The following is a 15,848-nucleotide window of genomic DNA, read 5'->3' on the forward strand; positions in this document are numbered from 1 at the left end:
AAGCATATTTGCACATCCACTGTTCATTACGTATTGTAACGTTCCATGATTTTCAGAGACTGCAAACCAAAAATCTTTGAGCTACAGTACGTAGCTATATCCATGAGCTCAAAAAGGAGTGCCCTCTCTGCAGAGTTATAGTTTTGTCGAGAATAAGGAAGATGACCCCGATGGAAATATGTAGGAACCATTACCTAGGCAAAAGAGGCTGAAGCGTCGTGGTTTTTTTTAAGTCCAGAACTACAAGGAAACATTCAGAAGTGGTTCAGGCAGACACTTTCCCAATTCATTGAGAATAAGGAGGCACAATGACAATGAAACTTGTAAGACTGAGGTCAGTCCCACCAGGTAGGCTTTTCAACCTTTTCACCGATTGTACCACTTTTAGAACAAGGCAATATTAAAGTCCCACCAGTCGCCTAGCAAGGTGTCAAAAACTTGATGACACCCCCCCCGCCAAAAAACCCACAGAAAAGTGATAAAAGTGCAGGTAGTCCTCACTCCCCTTTAATATTCTCTCCTCTCACCCCTTTATATCTCTCTTCTCTCACCCCTTTATATCTTCTTACCCCTTTATATCCTCTCACACCCTTTAATATCATCTCTTCCCTCACCCCCTTTAATATCCTCTCTTCTCTCACCCCTTTATATCTTCTTACCCCTTTATATCCACTCACCCCCTTTAATATCATCTCTTCCCTCGCCCCCTTTAATATCTCTTCCCTCACCCCCTTTAATATCCTCTTCCCTCACCCTTTAATATCCTCTTCCCTCACCCCCTTTAATATCCTTTTCTCTCACCCCTTTATATCTTCTTACCCCTTTATATCCTCTCACCCCCTTTAATATCATCTCTTCCCTCACCCCCTTTAATATCTCTTCCCTCACCTTTAATATCCTCTCTTCTCACCCCGTTAATATCCTCTCCTCTCACCCCTTTATATCTTCTTACCCCTTTGTATCCTCACCCCCTTTAATATCATCTCTTCCCTCACCCCCCTTTAATATCCTCTCTTCTCTCACCCCTTTATATCTTCTTACCCCTTTATATCCTCTCACCCCCTTTAATATCATCTCTTCCCTCACCCCCTTTAATATCTTTTCCCTCACCCTTTAATATCCTCTTCCCTCACCCCCTTTAATATCCTCTCTTCCCTCACCCCCTTTAATATCCTCTCTTCTCTCACCCCTTTATATCTTCTTACCCCTTTGTATCCTCACCCCCTTTAATATCATCTCTTCCCTCACCCCCCTTTAATATCCTCTCTTCTCTCACCCCTTTATATCTTCTTACCCCTTTATATCCTCTCACCCCCTTTAATATCATCTCTTCCCTCACCCCCTTTAATATATTTTCCCTCACCCTTTAATATCCTCTTCCCTCACCCCCTTTAATATCCTCTCTTCTCTCCCCCCCAGCAGGACCCAGGCAATGCCTCACACAGCTCCAGCTGACTCTGCCTGAAGACTGGGTGAGGCTGCTTGCCACTCCCAATCAGCTGGAGCTGCACGGGCTGATCCTGGGCTCTCCGCAGGACCCAGGCAAGCAATGCCTCACGCAGCTCCAGCTGAATCTCCACCCCAAGACTGCGTGAGGCTGCCTGCCACGCCCAAGGCCTCCCCCAATCAGCTGGACCTGCACGCTTTGATCCTGAGCTCTCAGTAGGACCCAGGCAACGGGCAGTTCCAGCTGACTTTCCCACAAGCCTGTGCGGCGCTGCTGCCGCTTCACCTCATCCACTTTTACACCTTTTTTACAGCGCTGTTCAACCCGTCGTACATGTACCACCTGCCAGGTGCCAACGTACCACTAGGGATACGGGTACCACTGGTTGAAAAACCCTGAAACCAACTCAACAGGAAGGCCAAAATACTTTTGAGATTGGGTGTAATAACAATTGTAAGTGCTCAGTGCAAACCTATTTTGTATAAGGTGGCAGATAACATTTTGCTGGGCATACTAAGTGTCTCAGTTTGGATCCTAGTTGCCTGCAGATAAGGAGTATGTAGCCCAAAGCTCCTATCCCTCAGCTTACCCTTTAGGATAACTTTCTTCAATTTGATAATTTCCAGATACCAGTGATGACTAAGGAATGATGGAACTATTGCCTAAAAACATCCATACCCAAAGCCTGTTCTGAGATAGAATTTTTATTATTAAATGTCCATCCCACCGAATCCTTCCAGCTTCAGAGCAGCTTAAAAAAAATAAAAAAATCCAAGAAAACCCATCACCTCCCCCCCCCACCCCGAACACAATACACAATATATAACACAGCTTCCACCGTTATAGGGACACGGTGGCTCAGTGGGTTAGGACACTGAGCTTGTCAATCAGAAGGTCGGCAGTTTGGCGGGTCGAATCCCGAGTGCCGCGTAGCAGAGTGAGCGCCTGTTACTCATCCCAGCTTCTGCCAACCTAGCAGTTCGAAAGCACGTAAAAATGCAAGTAGAAAGATAAGGACCACTACGGTGGGAAGGTAACAGCGTTCCATGCGCCTTTGGCGTCTAGTCAAGAGACGTCCTCGGACAAGCGCTTGGCTCTTCGGCTTTGAAACAGAGATGAGCACCGGCCCCTAGATTCGGAAACGACTAGCACGCATGTGCGGGGGAATCTTTACCTTTACTGCCATTACGGATGGGGAAGCAGTGTCTTCTCAAAGGAGTTTTTAAAATTAATTTCCATGTGGGCAAAGGCTCCTTAGAATAGATGAACCAAACAATGGAATACCCTCCCATGAAATAAATTCCGTAGCTGATCTCTCTCTCTCTCTCTCTCTCTCTCTCTCTCTCTCTCTCTCTCTCTCTCTCTCTCTCTCCCTCCCTCCCTCTCCCTCCCTCCCTCCCTCCCTCCCTCTCTCTCTCTCTCTCTCTCTCTCTCTCTCTCTCTCTCTCTCTCTCACACACACACACACACACACAGCTAAGGACAAACAATAGAACTGGTCTCCCAAAGGTGCTTTTTTCAAGAGGCAACTGGACTTTCTTGGTTTTCTTTGAGCTTGTTTTCTTTGAACAGAACTGCTGCTTTACGGGGCCACGTAAACCCGATCCCGCCCAGGGTTTTCGAAGATGCAAAAATTGGGAGTGACCCTAATTTTCCCGGTTGGTGCAGGTAGACTACTCTTCACGCAGAAGCTCCATTCAGTTACCGCTATCTCATTCGCCGCTTTTAACTTCCACCGCTGGCTCATCTGCTAGTACCGTAGGAGGAGCGGCGGGCGGCGGCGACGGGGGGGGGAGGGGAAACCCACTGGAAAAGAGGCTCTTCTTTTTTTAAGACTCTTCCCCCTTCGCCGCGTTCGCACCGCTTCCTGCCGACGCTCTGGCTTTCTCTCTTCTCAGATCCCCGCCCTCGCCATTTCAGCGGCTCCTCTAGCCTGACCACCCCTCCCCCCCCACCACCCGCTTTATCTCGTCTCTATGGTATCGTCGTCTCCGATTGGTCGTTCCGGGGCGGTTACCTCCAGCCTATTGGTTGGGCGGCCCTGCGTGGCGGGGCGCGGAAGGGAGCTGTCAGGCTAGAGAGGGGAGGGGTCTTGCGTTGCCGGCCCTAGGCCCTGGCCTTGGAGAAGGAGGCCGCCCGACACCGCTAGCCCCTCTGTCCCCATGGGGGGTGCCTGAGCGCGGCTTTCCTTCCCCTTTCGACGGGTTGGGTGAGTGCGTACGGCCGGGGTTCGGGCGGGGCGGCGGCTGGGGCGGGGTGGGGGGAAAAGCACTGATTTAATTGCGCGAAGAGTTGCGCTAAGGAACGGAGCGCTGGGATGGCGGGGGACGAAAGCGGGGGGGGGCGGGAAAGAGGAGGCTGCAGGTTCGTTCTGGAGGTGCCGGTGGGGGGAGTTTGCCCGAGTCCTTAAAAGAGGGCAGCCATTGTAGGGCTTGCACCAGGGTGGGGCCCTCGTTTGGGAATCCTGGCCATTGAGATAGACTGGGTTGCTGGGCGGGCGGGTGGCGGAGGGGAGGCTCGCTTTGGCTTGGCGGTGCTGGCTTTTGCCCCCCCCCCGTAAAGGGGAAGAAGCCTGCGATTGGGAATGCTGCTGCTAAAGCCGACTTTCGGTGGCGGCCCCCCTCTCCCTCGCCTTCCTGGTGGGAAGTGGCGACTGCCCTGCCTTCGCGTTTTGCAGGTGCGGTGATTCGGCAGGTCTAGACCTGTTAACTTGTCCGCGAAGCTACTTTCTGCGCGGGGGTGGGGTGGGTGGGTGGGGAGAGAGACATCTGAAAAAATCAGCAGCTAATGGATGCCCTTCGTCTTTTGTCTATCTCTTTATTTGTCTACATTTAGGCAGGAAAAATCAAATGCACAGGTATAAGTATAGGTCAGGGGTAGGCAACCTCGGCTCTTTTAGGACTACTGGACTTCAACTCCCAGAATTCCTGAGCCAGCTGTGCTAGCTCAGGAATTCTGGGAGTTGGGAGTCCATGAGTCATAAAAGAGCCGAGGTTGCCTACCCCTGGTATAGGTGGTACCTTGCGCGATAGTAGTAACTGTGAGAGAAATCTCAGAGTCCTAGTGGACAATCGCTTCAATGTGAGCCAGCAGTGTGCTGCACCTGCCAAAAAAGCCAACACAGTGCTAGGCTGCATTAACAAGAGGGATAGAATCAAGATCAAGTGAAGTACTAATACCACTTTACAATGCTTTGGTAAGGCCACACCTGGAATACTGCATCCAGTTTTGGTCACCACGATGTAAAAGATGTTGAGACTCTAGAAAGAGTACAGAGAAGAGCCACAAAGATGATTGGGGGACTGGAGGCTAAAACATATAGGGAACGGTTGCTGGAATTGGGTATGTCTAGTTTAATGAAGAGAAGGGTGAGGGGTGACATGATAGCAGTGTTCCAATATCTCAGGGGCTGCCACAAAGAAGAGGGCAGTCAAGCTATTCTCCAAAGCGCCCGAAAGCAGGACAAGAAGCAATGGATGGAAACTAGTCAAGGAGAGAAGCAACCTAGAACTAAGGAGAAACTTCCTGACGGTTAGAACAATTAACCAGTGGAACAACCTGCCTCCAGAAGTGGTGAATGCTCCAACACTGGAAGTTTTTAAGAAGAGACTGGACAGCCATTTGTCTGAAATGGTATAGGGTTTCCTGCCTTAGCAGGGGGTTGGACTAGATGACCTCCAAGGTCCCTTCCAACTTATTATTATTATTATTATTATTATTATTATTATTATTATTATTATCCATGAAGTGCAAACCTTTAGCAGCCTTTGGTAACTCCTTTAGTTTCTCTGCCCTACCCGAACATAAAAAAAAACATAGAAATGGGCTGGTCGCATAGCATGCTCTCTACGTGGGGCTGCCCTTGAAGACCACCCGGAGGCTTCAGCTGGTGCAGAATGCGGCCGCGCGGGTTGTGATGGGAGCATCCCGATACTCCCATATTACACCCCTCCTGCGCTAGCTGCATTGGTTACCAGTTGCCCTCCGGGTGAGATTCAAGGTGCTGGTCCTCCTTACCTATAAAGCCCTACATGGCTTAGGCCCGGGATATTTGCAGGACCGTCTGCTGCCAGGAACGTTTTCCCATCGCCCTGTGCGCTCGCACAGAGGGCCTCCTCAGGGTGCCCTCGGCCAGACAATGTCGGCTGGCGACCCCCAGGGGGAGGGCCTTCTCTGTTGGGGCACCTACTTTGTGGAATCAGCTCCCCCGGGAGGTCCGGATGGCCCCAGACCTTCGGTCCTTTCGTCGTGACCTTAAGACATATCTTTTCCAACAGGCCGACCTGGACTGATGATAATGGGGTTTTAATTATGATTTTAAATGTTTTTATTGGTTTTAGTGGGACTTCGACATAATTTAATTGCTTTTTAATATTTGTATTTATTGTATTTTATTGTTGTTAGCTGCCTTGAGTCCTTCGGGAGATAGGGCAGCATACAAGTCTCATTAAAAAAATAAGAGGAATTGTTGGCAGGTGGACCAAGGCAGTCATAGAATGGATCCCACTTGGTAAAAAGCATCCGTGAAAGAGACCTAAAACAAGATGGATTGATGACATCAGCAAGTATTGTGGGTCCAAGCGCAAAAGAAAGCTCAGGACCATATTGGTTGGAAACGTGGAAGAGATCTTGATCCTGCAGTGGATAGACAATGGCGAAAAGGATGATGAGGACCCAAACTTAACTGTCTCCCACTATTTTATTTCCCTTCTCTCTCTTAACCCTTGAAAGGGACTTCCATGCTAATCAATCTATTAAACATACTGTAAACATACCCTTAAAGGTACTGTGTAAAGAAATAGTAAGAACCCATGGAGCTATACCATCTCATTTTGCTTTTTACTACCTGTGGGCAAATGTGTGTATGGTTCATCTATTTTGCAGGGAGATGCACACAGGCTGCCATGTGATGCATCCATTCCAAAATTGTTGGAAGTGTTTCTCTTTAACACAGACACAAACAGGAAAGTGAGCATGTGTCAAAAATATACATACTATTTGTCAGCAAGATACAGCTGGGTAAGCGTACAGGACCAGTCAGTAGCAGGCACAAACAAAATTATAGTGGGCACAGATAAAGGAATAGAGACAGAAGAGATAGAAATTACAGAAATTGTGTTGAAAAAGGGGCACCAAAGAAATGGCCACACCCTCACAGGAAAAACCAAGAAACAAAGGGAATGGGACGGGTAATTATACCAGCCAGAAAGTGAAAGAAATCCTCCCAGAATAAGAATTTTGGAGATAATAGAATTGTTAGTGGAAGGTTAGGTTTCCCTCTTTCCAATCAGTTTTGGAAGAGATTCCTGTTTCCGTAAGAGATTGGTAGAAATCCTGGCGTCTGGAGCTTTTCTAAGTTAAATGATGAGAAACCTCTTTATGATGATGATGATGTTATCCATTCAGTCATGTCCGACTCTTGGCAAATCTATAGACCAGGTCTCTTCACATCTTCTGATCTTGTACTGCTATTGTCTGATTCAAACAACACCAAACTCTATCTGCTTACCCTAGACTAGTGCAAGCCATTGATTCTCAGAAATAGCAGCAAATATTCAGAAATTGTTGCCCAAATGTGACTTTTAAGATCACATCAATACTGAGAAGAAAAAAATGAATTTACTGTAGTGTCTTCTGTTTGTTTTTGGGTTTTTTTCTTTAGTTTGTTCTGGAGCCCAGCAGAAATGACGGAATATAAGCTGGTAGTTGTGGGTGCTGGTGGCGTTGGAAAGAGTGCATTAACCATACAGTTAATCCAGAATCATTTCGTGGATGAATATGATCCCACTATAGAGGTATATAATCACTGCAGCACTGGCACTGACCTTTGAATTGCCCAGTGTCTGCATTCTCTTATTTTGTCTTGTTCAAAGAGTTCACTGCTCTTTGATTCTGCCATCTGTTCCATTGTCCTTCCTAGGTTTCTTAAAACACAAAATACACATTTACTGATTGTGAATGTCTGACTCCTGATGCATCCTTTTTTAATGAGCTACATATATACTGCTCAAAAAATAAAGGGAATAACACCCAGGGGGAGGGCCTTCTCAGTGGGTGCGCCTGCCCTTTGGAACCAGCTGCCTGTGGAGCTTAGGACTGCCCCCGACCTTCAGTCATTCCGCCGGAACCTGAAGACCTGGCTCTTTGAGCTTTCCGGCCCAGGCTGAGAGTTTTTAATTGGGGTTTTATATTTTTCAGGGATCAAATTTAATTATTTTTAACTGTTTTTAACTTTTGTATTGTATTGTCATTTTTAAATAACTTTGTAAACCGCCCTGAGTCCTACAGGAAAAGGGCGGTATATAAATTCAATAAACGTAAACTTAAAATAAGACATCCTACTATTAAATACAGTACATTGTGTTGTTTAAGTGTTCCCTTTATTTTTTTGAGCAGTATATTTTAATACAAGATAGCACAGTTCAAAGTTGCTCGGCTTTATCTGGCTACTTTTATTGATATATATATTGGTATATCTATCACACACAAATGTGTGTGTGTGTGTGTGTGTGTTGGGTGAAGCACCCGGTCTACCAAATATAAGATAAAGCAATCTGTTCTGCGTTTCACTCCAGTCTAGGAGCATATATTTGGTAGTCCGGGAGCTTCACCCAACATATAGGTATGCATCGTCCCTGGTTTTTGCTGACAGGAGTGAGGGGAACCTGTGGTTTAGAAGTTAACACAGCTGCCTAACATGCAAGCTGCCCAGGTTCGAATCCCATAGGGGTATGACTAGCTGATGAGAGCCAAAGAGCTTGAAACAGCTATACTAGTCTCCCTTTAACTCTTTGTCAGCCCCCCAATTTTGAATTTACAGTTATCACAGTAGTGACATCTGCCTGCAAAAATGCTCCTAGACACGAGCAAAACGCAGAACAGATTGCTTTATCCTATATTTGGTAGACCGGGTGCTACCCCCAACATATAGATAGATATACATCCTCCCTGGTTTCTGCTGACAGGAGTGAGGGGAACTTGTAACCTACAGGTTAACACAGCTGCCTAACATGCAAGCTGCCCAGGTTTGCACCCCATAGGTGTATGACTAGCTGATGAGAGCTAAAGGGCTTGAAATAGCTATACTAGTTTCCCTTTAACTTTTTGTCAGCCACAAAGTTTTGAATGTTTGTGTGTGTATATATATACATGTATACACACACACATTAACTACACCATCTAGCTCACTCTGAGAATGATATGGATGATATCTAAATTTGACCTATAAAGCTTTCCCCCTTTTTTTGGGGGGGGGGAAGAACTATTGCGCTCCTCCCCTACAATTGCTCATTTCCTTAGCCCTTTTGGGAAAGACATATATGAAGTTAGGATTAACATGCTCAATAGGGCTTAACAGTTTAACCCCCTCCCCCCAAAAAAACTAAAAGCTCAGAGATAAAGTAATAGGATAAAGCAATCTTGGTTAGGGTTAGGTATAAATTCCGACTAGCTAAAGGATGCTCATCACTTCATCAAACTGCTACAATCTTTTTCGCTTCTTCAGGACTGACTCCTTTTTTTATCCTGGTAACTGGAGATCTTTATGCACAGTAACGTTGTGACAAAGTATTACCTTGTTTCTGCCTTTTTGTTTTTCCCCTTCTCCTGTGTTTCTCCTGTGTTACATTTTTCTCTCTCTGTCTGTGTGTGTGTGTTCTTCTGAATTCAGGATTCCTACCGGAAGCAGGTGGTTATCGATGGAGAGACATGCCTTTTAGATATCCTGGACACAGCTGGACAAGAAGAATACAGTGCCATGCGTGATCAGTACATGAGGACAGGAGAAGGCTTCCTGTGTGTCTTTGCTATCAACAATACAAAGTCTTTTGAAGATGTTCACCACTATAGGTAAGAGGACAAGTAAAGTTCTGTGGTCCGCCAGTCAGCATCTGTTCTTTTTTTTCTTAGCTTCTCTCCGGTAGCAATGATGACAAGGGTACCCAAAACCTCTCTGATACTGAAAATATGATGGAACTTACAGATTATTATTATTTTTTACTAAGAATGTGGGGAAAAATTAATTGGTAATATTGCTGATTAAAAAAGAATGACTGAGAGAAGAATTGTATTATGGTATAACTTTAAAGAGGGCAGTTACATTTGTAAATGCCAAAAAGATTAGAAATGGCTGTTCTATGTAGCTTTTCCCCCCCATCTGTACTATTCCCATTTTTTTCTTAATCTTTATATCATTTCATGCTTGTTTATTTCTATGAAAACCTTTAATAAAAATCATACGAAAATATGAAACTTCATTTTGTTTTGCCATGCAAACATCCATTTAAAGTGTCTCTTCCAAAACAGGATTTCTCCAGAAAACTAAATGAGCAGCAAGCTAAATGAGCAGCAAGCAAATTCAAGTGGGGGTGGGGGAGGGAGGGGGAGAGAGAGAGAGAGAGAGAGAGAGAGAGAGAGAGAGAGAGAATGAATGCAAGTAGAATAGAGAAGACTAAAATAGAATAGTTCATTGCCCAAGTATTTTTATATAAGGGAAATACCGTTACTTCATATTTTTTATTTCAGTTTTGAAAGTCTCAGCCTTTTCTTTAAGGGCAGACGTGCACTTATCATTGCATATATAAACACCCAGGGCTTTTTTTCTCATAGAACACTCAGAACGGAGTTCTGGCACCTTTTTTGGATGGAACCTTGTAGGGTAGGCAAGGCGGGTTGTATGACGTCTGTGAGTTCCGGCACCTTTTTCTTTTACAAAAAAAGCACTGTAAACACCTTATTGATAAGAACTGTTCTGTGATCTGACAAAGATATTTTTTGCTCCAAATAACTTAGTTGGTTTTTTGTTTCTTTGGTGGGAGGCGATTTAAATCAGCAAAGGGTTTAAAAGAGAAAGTATACAGGACCTGCCACCCCATGCTAGCATTCCTCCATTCAGACTCATGGTTTTGATTACTAAAGCACCAAAAACTGAGGGAAAGGGAATTGTATTTCTAATGTATATTGCATGTAATCTGGATTTCAGTCCATCTATTTTAAATATAAGGGAACACACAGGGCAAAGTGAAGTACTGGAATATATTTCATTCAAATCTAGGAAACTCAGGATTGAATTTAGGAACTGTTGATTTATTCAGAAGCACCTTGTTCACATTTTCCTCTTATGTAACTCCAGGGAACAGATCAATCGTGTGAAGGATTCTGATGATGTTCCCATGGTCCTTGTTGGCAATAAGTGTGACCTGCCTTCTCGAACAGTGGATACGAAACAAGCTCAGGAGCTTGCAAGAAGCTACGGAATCCCCTTTGTAGAGACTTCAGCCAAAACCAGACAGGTGTGGTATTGTGCAAGTAGGATAAACTGCTATATTTCAGTCTGATTTCACAGCCTCATTATTTATATGTGAATCACCAATCGCCAAATGTCAATTGCTTTGCTTTACAGTAGCTATGCTAATACTGAAGCAGCGGGATTGACACTATAAGCCAGTATCCTGTGGTTATACCTAAGAGGGTAGAAATAAAATTTATCTAAAATTACCCTTGTAATGGTTTATGTCAGTCTTCTCATTTCATGTACATCTTATTGAGAGATGTTTTATCAACATATTGTTCTGCTACTACACATTCCCTGTTTGAGAAAGGTTTCTGAATATAGATAATAAATTGTATCTTAGGTTAAGGTAAAGGTTCCCCCACACATGCGTGCTAGTCGTTTCCAACTCTAGGGGCCGGTGCTCATCTCCGTTTCAAAGCCGAAGAGCCAGCGCTTGTCCGAGGATGTCTCCGTGGTCATGTGGCGCACGGAACGCTGTTACCTTCCCACCGTAGTGGTCCCTATTTTTCTACTTGCATTTTTACGTGCTTTCGAACTGCTAGGTGGGCAGAAGCTGGGACGAGTAACAGGTGCTCACTCTGTTACGCGGCACTCGGGATTCGACCTGCCAAACTGCCGACCTTCTGATCGACAAGCTCAGCGTCCTAACCCACTGAGCCACCGCGTCCCTTGTATCTTAGGTTATTCACTACTAAATAAATTAGTGGGGAGAATAAACAAGGCTACAGTACATAAAAATAATGATTTTTCCCCCATCCAAATAATTTTACCTATAGGTAACAGCCTAAGAAAAGTTAGCTAGAACCCAGGTATTTCTTACTTTGGGATCTTTGTATTGATCATTTTTGTTGCCTAAATGTGGGTTTGAAATCCCACTTCATAAAAATTAATGCACCTGAAATAGCTAATATAATTTTAAAAGTACTAATAAAGCCTTTTCTTACACCTTTCTCCACTTTTTGTATTTTTATTCATCCAAAGGGAGTGGAAGATGCCTTCTATACCCTGGTGCGGGAAATTCGAAAGCACAAAGAAAAGATCAGCAATGGACGCAAGAAGAAATCTTCTAAAAGGAAGTGTATTATCCTCTAAAAGAGAGACATTGTTGCACTGCTGGAAGTGTGGGGGGAAAAAACCTTTGAGTTTGGGTATTTTCCCAGCCTGCAAGATAAATTCTGATGGCCTTGTCCCCTCATCCTTTTCAGTTGGAAGGCAAAGGTGGTGGTGTTCTTAAAATGTCTTTTTTTTTTTTTGCTACTTTTAAAATTTGGACCTCACAACCAATATTAATAACCACATTTGATAGTCTTGTTGCTTCTCTGCAGATTTCAAAAAAAAATCCTTAGGATAATAAGGATTACTCCATAAAATCATCTGGTGTAACCTGATCCCAGAAACTAAATTGAAGGAACAGGAAGGCAGTGTTTCATCAGAGTATTACCTAGTGGTCTTTCTCATTGTAGCATTTTTTTTTTACTTTGGTTCTTTGCAAGATTGAAGAAAAAGTCAAATAGATGTGATGTCACCTTTTTTTGCTACCTGGAGAACAAATAAGACTGTTTGAAGGTGGCAAGAAATACCAACTGCAAGAATGTGGAACGTGAAACCCTGACTTGTTTCAGCCCTCCGTTGTTAAAATAGATGGTGCTCAGCTTTTCTGGATGGTTTAAGTTCAATATTTAATTTTTTGTCTCTTCCTAATTTTCATTGGACTTTTTTTGTGTAATTTCTGGGCAAAATTTCCTGTGCTCTCTAAACTGAACCAGAAATGATGATACATCAACAGTGTGAAAGAGAAGTAGGACTATTTGGGTAATATAAGAAACTTTCTTTCCAAATGTAGTGAAATATGATTGTTGTTTGAAAATTAACTCTGAAGATGATTGAATGCTGGCACTGTGAAACATCCTAACTATAATCTTATCAGTCTTGTTCCCTTCACTTAATAGGTATTCATGTTTTGGGGAATATGGTAATGTTTACACATCTTAGAAAACAGAAAAGAAGAATGTGATCCGAAGATCTCTTTATCACTTTGTCCCTTTTAATCATCTGAATATTTTGTCTAATCCCTGGGAGTAGGAAGTGTAGGTACTTAAAAATTGGCAGTGAGAAAACAGAAGAAATTTGAATTATCGTTCTGTTAGTATTTTAAAATATCAGTTATTGTCCTTTTGTATATTTAACTTTTTGTTCTTCCTCCCCTAATTCAAAATCCTTTGTTACCTATGTTCCTAAGGAACTGTACAATAAATACATGCCACCACTTGGAATAAACCTGTGAATAAGCTACCTGATATGAAATTCAATATTTTTTTCTTAAGAGAATATCAAATTCAGAAGAGTATAATCCTTCTTGAGTTTGCTGTTGCTAGTTTTCTTGGTTATAGTATTTCCTAGAACAATATTTTTTGAGGGTGGGGGTGGGATAGTTGTGAAACCTGGAGGCTTTTAATAAACTGATTGTCGATTGTCAGTTCAAAAAGGACCTTGATACATACTACTATTTAATCTGGAGAATCTTACATCAAATTTCACTTTATTTTGAATTTTCAGCTTTTAAAAACGTTTTACATTTATGAATTCTGCATCAGTACATCTGATCTTAAAAAAACAAAAAACCTGTGAAGTTCTTAAGCATTCTTTCTTTTGTAAAAAGATGGTTCTGATGGTTACAAGTTGTAGAAGTGTCTACTTCTACTTCCCAGTTAATCATTTTCTTTCACTAAATTAATGGTCAAGAAATGTTTCTGTTCTTGCTGACTTTATACTTTTTGCCTGGCCGGCCGGCTGGCCAGCTAACTGGCATAAAACCTCACCACTCTTCTCGGTGGCAGCAACCTAATGGACCTAAGCAAGCTGCTGGCGGCGCTGGTCTGAAGCACAGGGGGAGGGGGATTTTCGCTGCCAGACTCTTTTTAACTTCTTAAAAGTTTACTTGATGCAGAATGCATATCCTTCCCTTTCTGCATCAAGTTAAACAGTCTGGTAGCGAAAATCCCATAGTGGGGGAAAAAATCCCAGTCTCATGCACGGGGAATCTGCATCGCCTGCCCTTCCCCCCCCCCTTGGGTCGGCGCTGCCAGCAGCTCACACAGGTCCATTAGGCTGCTGCAGCCACCCGGATGCCTGGCCCGCCCAGCACAAAGGAGGCAAAACTGCCGGTTAGCAAGCCCCCGCCCAGCAAGCCAAAGGCCACCCCGAGCAGGGAAAGACAGATCCCTATTGGCGCCATGGTCCCCCAGTCCCAGCCAGGATTGCGGGCCTCTCTCCCCACCCGCCGCCCCGTCTCTGTTGGGCCTGTGCGGCCATGACGCTGATGGGGATCTGGCTTTCACCGTTTGGGGTAGCCTTTTGCCTGCTGGGCGTGCACCTCTATGAACACTGAAATTTGAGGCACTTAAGATTCCTGCAGCCTGGCTCCTTTTAAAATGATTTGGATGGGTAGAGTGGAGATATGACAGGAGGTTGTGTTCCATTGTGATTCAATGAAACGAATAAGCTATCTTATTTTACCCGGTTTTGAGTTATCTCCAGCTTTGATAAGGATTCCTTCTACTTCCTCACCCAAGTTACTAGCAAAAATTTCGAAGAGTCCAGGGTTGACACGTCAGACCATATTTTAATGCCTTTCTCCAGTTTCATGAATCACCATTAATAAATACACTCTCGGTACAGTTCTCAAAGGTGGGTGGGTTGTATGCTTGACTTCTCAAAAGATTCATAGTTATGAGTAAGCTATTTGTCTGCTTGACATTTCTCATAATTTACCTGGGAAACCTATCTGTAGGAGTTGGGGCAAGTAGCAATCATGGGGGGGGAAGGTTACATGCTTAATGCACGTAGATCAATGTGATTGTCATGCAAAGTATTGATACAGAAACTCTGCAGGGTAGTGATGTGGAAGAAACCAAGCAGACTGGCCCCAGAGAGCTCTTGGAAGTTGCAGACATTGCAAGATAAAGTCAGATGGTCTGTCAAGTCACCTTAACAAAAGTTAAAAAGAAATGCGTAAGCCATTCTGAGCAAAAATAATACAAAAAGGGCCTTTTAGATTTGTAGAAAGCTTCAGTTTAATCCTTGGAAAAAGTAAGGCACATCTATATCTTAAGAATGGATTCTGAAAGAACGATGGCAAACCAAAGGTTATTCAAATGAAACCACTTTGGAGAAATGTGGTATCTGAAGGGGTATTTTACCCATACAAAGTTGAAATTAAGAAAAGACTGCTCAGTGCCCAGAAATTATTGCCTCTAGAAGTAATGGCTATCAGAAATGCAGCCTTAAAAAACAGGAACTGAACATACCAGGTAAAACTTCAAAGGGTTTATACATTAATAAGATGGGATAACGTAATAGAAGAGGTAACTGGATTAAAGGAAGCACAATAGGATGTGTATTTCTCTGAAAGTTGTCAGACTTCTGTGAGACTAAAGACAAAAGGAATTGAGAAACCAGTAGCCAAACATCTGGGATACATCAAACCATCTGGATTCGACAAATGCAGTTCTCTACAAATAACTTCTACTCTGACAAATGCAGTCTGCTTTCTTGCACTTAGCTTAGGAGGAAAGCTTTCGTGCTACTTGAAACGCATCTTTAAATAAGGATGAGGAAACTGCTCTCGACCCCAGCAGTTTCAGGTCAGGATGAAGCCTCTGAGGGCCTTTCAATAGAGGAATCAAGATATGTTTCCTTCAACAGCTAAGGGGAGAGGAGAAGCATGGCTCTCTTAGCACTGTAGATGCTGACTTCCTTTAAGGTGGAATGGTGGAAAGGATCTCTACTCCTGGGTTCCCCCAAAATACTCAGTTTAATGAGCCTCAAAGTCAGTGGGATTATCCAAGGAGTGGATAAAAAGTTAGGGGGTCAGTAAATGGCTTTGGGTCAATGAGCGATGGATAAAAGGAAAGCCGATTGGGGTCAATCTTTTGGGGTCTTTGGGGAGCTCCATGCCAGTGCCCAGTTCTGAAGATGAAGTGGCTAGATACATGACAACATTACCCGGGGTTGGATGATCAGCCACCAGAAACAGTGGCCTTGAATTCTCCATACTGTTTTATTTATTTATTTATTTATTTATTTTAATTCCATTTATATCCCGCCCTT

At 43.7% G+C, this 15,848-nt stretch overlaps 1 protein-coding gene across 1 annotated transcript; it reads left to right on the forward strand.

Annotated features, from left to right (window-relative positions):
* The first annotated feature begins 3,490 nt into the window (after positions 1-3,490).
* Positions 3,491-13,027, forward strand: LOC308677150 (GTPase KRas-like). The gene is made up of 5 exons (XM_081343315.1): positions 3,491-3,656; positions 7,110-7,242; positions 9,117-9,295; positions 10,578-10,737; positions 11,721-13,027. The coding sequence occupies exons 2-5, from the start codon at positions 7,132-7,134 to the stop codon at positions 11,829-11,831; spliced, it is 561 nt and encodes a 186-aa protein (XP_081199441.1). The 5' UTR covers positions 3,491-3,656; positions 7,110-7,131; the 3' UTR covers positions 11,832-13,027.
* The last annotated feature ends 2,821 nt before the right edge of the window (positions 13,028-15,848 follow it).

Source organism: Vipera berus, assembly GCF_964194415.1.
Source record: "Vipera berus genome assembly, chromosome: Z".
Taxonomy (NCBI): domain Eukaryota; kingdom Metazoa; phylum Chordata; class Lepidosauria; order Squamata; family Viperidae; genus Vipera; species Vipera berus.